The sequence below is a fragment of the Alligator sinensis genome, unplaced genomic scaffold, assembly GCF_000455745.1.
Source record: "Alligator sinensis unplaced genomic scaffold, ASM45574v1 scaffold1278_1, whole genome shotgun sequence".
NCBI lineage: Eukaryota > Metazoa > Chordata > Crocodylia > Alligatoridae > Alligator > Alligator sinensis.
The window spans coordinates 24,496-30,374 of NW_005843297.1; the positions used below are offsets into that span (position 1 = coordinate 24,496).

The window sequence follows — 5,879 nt, forward strand, 5'->3', positions numbered from 1 at the left end:
GGCGCCCTCACCGTGATCCTCCCCGTTTCCGCCTCCAGGCTGAATTTCTTTCGGACCTTCCCGGGAACTTTGCTGAACCCGTAGGAGACATGCGCATTGGCGCCCTCGTCGCTGTCGGAGGCGTTCAGCTGGAGCACGAGGGAGCCCGCGGGGGCGCCCTCCCGCACGCGCCCCTTGTAGACGTCCCGGGTGAAGACGGGCGCGTTGTCGTTGGCGTCGGTGACGTTGACCCAGACGCGAGCCGTGCCGGTTCTGGCGGGCTGCCCCCCGTCCACTGCCGTGAGGACCAAGTGCAGCCCGGGCTGCCTTTCCCGATCCAGAGGCTTCTGCAGCACCAGCGCCGCGTACTTTTCCCCGTCCTGGCTCTCCCTGACCTCCAGCACGAAGTTGGCGTTGGAGCTGAGCTGGTAACTCTGCAGGGAGTTGGAGCCCACGTCCGGGTCTTCTGCATTTCCGAGGAGAAAGCGGGCTCCTGGCAGCGTCAATTCATTGATCTCGAGGGTATTTTTATCTTGTATGAAGCGCGGCGCGTTGTCGTTGATGTCCTGGATCTCGACGTTGATGTGGAAAACGTTCAGTGGATTTTCCACCACGGCTTCGAAAGCGAGAGCGCAGAGCGGGGCCTTCCCGCAGATTTACTCCCGGTCTATCCGGTCACTCACGTACAGGTTCCCGTTTTCGCCCTTCACCGTGAAGTATTGTCTTCTGGCTGCAGAGACAACCCGGAGCCTGCGATCAGCCAGTTCTCGCACAGTCAGCCCCAGATCCTTGGCGAGATTGCCCACGAGGGACCCTTTGGGCATTTCCTCGGGGACCGAATAGCGAATCTGCGCCGAGACCGCCCCGCAGAGCAGAGCCAGCAAGAAGGGAAAGGAGAGCACTTGCCATTCTGCCGCCTGGCCTTGTTTTTGCCGTGTTTCCATTGCCATTCCCTGGAGAGTGTTGCCCAGCGTCTTTCTTTTTCCGTGTCAATCGTATTAGGCGCTGAGAAATCCCAGCCAGATGACAGAAGGCAGGGCACAGGAGAGAGCACTGTGTCCGCGTTCCCTGCTCAGTATCTGTTCCGCGCGCTTTGCTGAGGTTTCTTTTCTCTTCTCAGCAAACTCTGAATGTCACTCTGCTTTGCTTTCTTCCTGCTCTGAGCTTTCTGAGCAATCGCACTGCAGGAGGCTCCAATGGATCCCAGTCTGCAGCGCCGCTGCGTATTGGCCAACAGCGGCACTCGGAGTCGCAGTCGGGGAACTGCAGTGATGAGACCGGGCGCAGCTGCGGCTCCACTGGTGAATGCATAGGACTTTGTCCTTTCCTAAAGGTATATGCAGCGTATAATTAGTGAAGCCATGGTCGTGCATCCCAGACGTTTTGCCGTAGAACCTAATCTTCATTTCGGAACACTCTTATAATATTTACAAAGCGGTCTAATATTACTGTGAAAATTACTCTCACCTGGCTGTTGTTTTGGGTTTTTTTGAATGGAAAGATTTATCTGAATGTGTGGAGAATATCTGGATCTTCCTGCATTTTCACATATATATATAGAGAGAGAGAAAGAGAGAGAGAGAGTGAGTGAGAGAGAGATCTATCTCTATCTCTATATATTCTAATATTATAAAAGCCTAAGCCTGTGTGTTTGTCTGTGCTAAGGCTTTATTTGCACTCTGATTGGCTGACTGAAACAGGCAATCAGAGTGCTTCAAGCATGGGGGTGCCACCACCCGGAGGGCAGTATAGACACCCTGCAAGAGGCAGAACAGCGGCAGCATGGGGCGCTAGGTGGGGGCACTTCTTCCCAGCGCCCGCCCCCGTCATTCTTGAGGACAATTGGCTAGTGTGTATATATATAAGAATGCGACCTTTCTATGACTTATAACCCTTTTTCATCAGTCACATCCATGCATGCCCAGAAGCACTTGAGATCCATCTAAAGAAAATCAGAAGTGTTTGACAAACCATTTTTAAACTGAGGGTGACAGGAGGAAGTCTCAATTCTACAACTTTTTGCAGAACCGTGTTCTCATTTCTTTCTCACGCCACTGTAATTTCTCTTTTTCTTCCACAGTTGTCTGCCAAAGAACGGGGGGGTGGGGTCTAAAACTATTAGGAATCGTTTCTTTTGTTCCGGGCTACACTATAAATACAGATAATAGAATTCTTCTTCATCCGCACCTGCATTACAGAAGATAGGTTTTCAACATCTGAGCACTCTAAAACAGTGAATACATTGCTATTCAAAAGCTCCATATTGTTACATCATTTTGATACAAAGATGTTCAACTTTACAACCCTAACAAAATATAAATCAAAGTAAGTTTATATGCCTAATCCAATCAAGCTTTGTCAGTCTGCCAGCTTTTAATATCCCGTTATTAAATAAATATTCGATAATCATTCTTCCTTAATATGTCCCATCTTCACAAAGGGCAGCAAACTAGAATGTCAGAATTACAGAGGTATCATCCTATTAACATCTATGTATAAAAGTATTTCCTACCGTCTTGCTATGGTGCTTATTACCTTATACAGAAATATTGGGAGAATACCAGTTTGGATTTCACCAGAACCGATCAAGGACAGACCAAACCTTTTCACTAAGACAAATAGTTGAGAAAACAATGGGAATTGTAATCAAAGGTTGTAATGACACATTCTGTTCATAGACTTGCAGAAACCATATGAGAGCATACTGAGACAAGGTCTTTGGGTCATTTTAGCTGAATCAGGAATTCTCAACAAACTAATTGGATGAATTCAAGTTTGCATGCATAAATCAAGAAACAGAAGTAGCTCCTTCGCAGGAAGATCGGATCCTTTCCCAATTAGAACAGGCTTGAGACAAGGAGATCGTTTGTCTCTTATCCCATTACACCTGGCGCTGGGAATAGTAATCAGAAGCATAAATAACATGAGGGGAGGAGTTCAACTGCATAGAGAGCCTTGCATATGCTGATGATATCAATCTCAAAAGTGAGAATATGAATGATATAGTAGCTCTATGTACCTAATTAAAAAAATAAAGCAAAGAAATTCAGATTAAAAGTGAAACTGATAAAACACAATATCTGCTCTAAACAGAACAGCAGTAAATCAGGGACCTCCCATAACAATAAACAACACAATTTTTCAGGCAAGTAACCCACTTCCAGTATTTAGACTATCATAGGACTAGATGGTAATATAAAGGAAGAAAATGAAGGGAGAATAGAAATTCAACCAAGAATGGAAACAGAGATTACTTTGTTTTGCACGAGCTCCTGTCATCCAACCAAACTCATCCCAAGGTAAACTAGGCTTCAAGTCTACAAAAACATAATCAGGCCATCTATAATTAAGGCAGTCAACCTTCGCTCACAAGCGAATGAGATATTATTAGATCGTTTTGTCAGCAAGGTTTTATGGAAATCATTTGTTGCACAGTGTGATTCCATAACACAAGAATGGCTCACAAGTGCCGCTAATGAATTACAGCAACTGTACAGAGACCCAGTCGTGACACAGGAAATAAGAGCGCAGCGATTACAGTTGCTGGGCCAGGTTGAAAGAGTGGAAGTGATCTGCACACCAAAGAAAGTGCTCCTCAGAGCTCCGGGAGGGGAGAAGGGTGCCCGGTTGACCAAGACAAAGATGGCTAAATGATACCGTTTCAGACCTACGGAAATTAAAGGTGGAGGACTGGAAGAGGAAGGCATACAACAGACGTTAATGGATGAAGATAGTGGAGGCAGCCAAGGGCTTCTGGTGTTATATTATTATCATCATCATAATTCTTATTTTTCCATGTGCTATAGAGAAATACAATCCCTTTTGGGACATTTTAGACTCTTAATTCAGATATTAACACAACCATTGTAAAACACATTATCATAAACTGTCACGATCCAAACATAGGAAAACAGAGACCCCGGTGACTGTAGTAGTTAAAAAGTGCTGTCGTCACTACCTCACTATAGACAGACCCTTCCATACCTTAAAGCCATAGGTACGAATTTCTGGTGCATGTGGAATTCAGGAATGACGTTTGGGTAGACTTGTATTTCAACTGGAATACACTGGTATATATCTATACATATACATACAACCAAGTCAAAGTTCTGTTGGAACACAGGATCCCTTCAGCTAACATGGCCGGGCCACAGCAGTTCACAGAGGTAAGAGTAGGCAAGGGAGTGAGGTGCCTCACATCACCTCGAGACTGCATGACCAAGTACCAATTCAAAGCCAGGTCCACTGGGGACAGTCTTCAACATGGTACACAGCACCCTCAAGAAACAAGAGCCTTAACCACCCTGACAACATAATTGTCATGTAAATAACAGGGTTTTGGGAACAGATTTCTTTAATGGATTGTTCTGCCCTGGTCAATAAAGGATTTTTTTTCCTTTATAGATTGCTATGTCATAGATTCCCCCGGGGGGATGAGAGGGGGAGAGACGCTTGCTTAGCACCTCTGCAGCCTTCCCTTGTCTCTCCAAGTGCTCCTGCTCCCCTCCCCGAAGCCAGCCATGCATGGCTTCTAGAATGGGAAGTGTGCAGCTCTGACTCCTTCCATCCTTGGGATCCTACCCTTTCAATCCCTCAACCTCAGCAGGTTTCCATGATGTTGTCTCAAAGTTTCCTTCCAGTTCTGCTCCTAAATAGGGACTTTTCCTCCTGTTACAGAGCAGAGTAGCTGAAGTTCCAAACAACAACACAGAAAGCTCCTCTTCAATTAAGGCACTTTAGGCAAAGGCCTTCCAAACAGAAGTTCTCTGCCCGCCTCATGAGGCTAAGCTCTCCCTCTGTCCCTTAAGGTATTCGGAGAATTTCGTTTCAGTCTGTTCAGCCATGATCCCCAAAACTGTTCAGAGGATCTTGCTCTTCAGACTCAGGTCACTATCCTGCTTCCTTGCTGTTTCATTCGATGTCACTCTTATCTCCCCCAACTTCCCAGGGAGCCTTCCGTGTAAGGCCTCGCAGGTCACTTTGTTTATGTGTCAACAAGGACATTCATATCTCTGCTGCTGCTGAAGATACCTCTGGTCTTTCCTGAATTTAAGATGTTCTAGCACTTAGCACTGGACCCTGCTAACCCTTCTTTCACTCTCTATTTAGTTTTAAAGAGAAACTGGGGAATGCAAAATTATATCAACAGAAATACATTTCAAAAGAGAAATATTACAATAAAGCCCATAGTTTGTCACAGCATCTGCAAGCCAAGTCGGAAGATGAAATATGTGTGGAGAATACAAAAACGGTGAAACATAAAGACAATTGGCCTTACGCACATAAAAGTACCCAAATCTGCAGAAAACACACAAAATTCAGAAAGAATGTTGAAGACAGGCATTCCTTTGCATCTATGGCTTTACTACAGCGGATCTGATCATCAAAGCCTACCTTTCTGGTGTTACTGATTAATAGTAATCAGTAACATAACCCCACAAAAGTTAGACCTTGACGGTCAAATCCCCTCTAGTAAAGCCATAGACTCAAAGGAATGGTGTCCTCAACATTCTTTCCGAATCACACGTAAAAAGGCCTTCCCCTAGTCAAGCAGTTTCAACATATCTACGGCTACTCGCCAAGACCGACTAAGAGAAGTCATAAGGTACAAAAACGTCGGCTCACCTGCAGCGCAGCCTGGTCCGCCTCACACACCTTTGAATCCTTATCCACCGGGGCAGGCTCCTTGCCCTGTCCCGCCGGCGGCCGAGGCAGGGTGCCGGCAGAGCTGGGCGGGCCGAAGCTCCACTGGCTCTTCCTGGAGCCCGCCGTGAGAGACACGTCCTGGGAGTAGGAGTGCAGGAAAGCGCGGACGCCGTCGATGCCCGCGAAGTGCGAGACGGGCACCCCGGCCAGGGCGCCGCCGGCCGAGCCCAGCAGCTGCGCCTGCCGCCAGCGGT

At 46.8% G+C, this 5,879-nt stretch overlaps 2 protein-coding genes across 2 annotated transcripts in view; both read right to left on the bottom strand.

Moving 5' to 3' along the window:
• LOC102386070 (protocadherin gamma-A6-like) overlaps positions 1 to 1,117 on the bottom strand; it is a 14,434-nt gene extending 13,317 nt beyond the window's left edge. Inside the window, 1 exon segment of the mRNA XM_025194751.1 lies at positions 12 to 1,117. Coding sequence (XP_025050536.1) covers positions 12 to 929 — 918 coding nt within the window. The 5' untranslated portion in view covers positions 930 to 1,117.
• Positions 1,118 to 1,988: 871 nt separating this feature from the next.
• Positions 1,989 to 5,879, bottom strand: part of LOC102386313 (protein dachsous-like) — a 10,798-nt gene continuing 6,907 nt past the window's right edge. The window contains exons 4-5 of the mRNA XM_014527085.2: positions 5,605 to 5,865; positions 1,989 to 2,063 (exon numbers count right to left, since the gene is read on the bottom strand). Of these exons, the coding sequence (XP_014382571.2) occupies positions 1,989 to 2,063; positions 5,605 to 5,865 (336 nt within the window). The remainder of the gene's footprint in view (positions 2,064 to 5,604; positions 5,866 to 5,879) is intronic.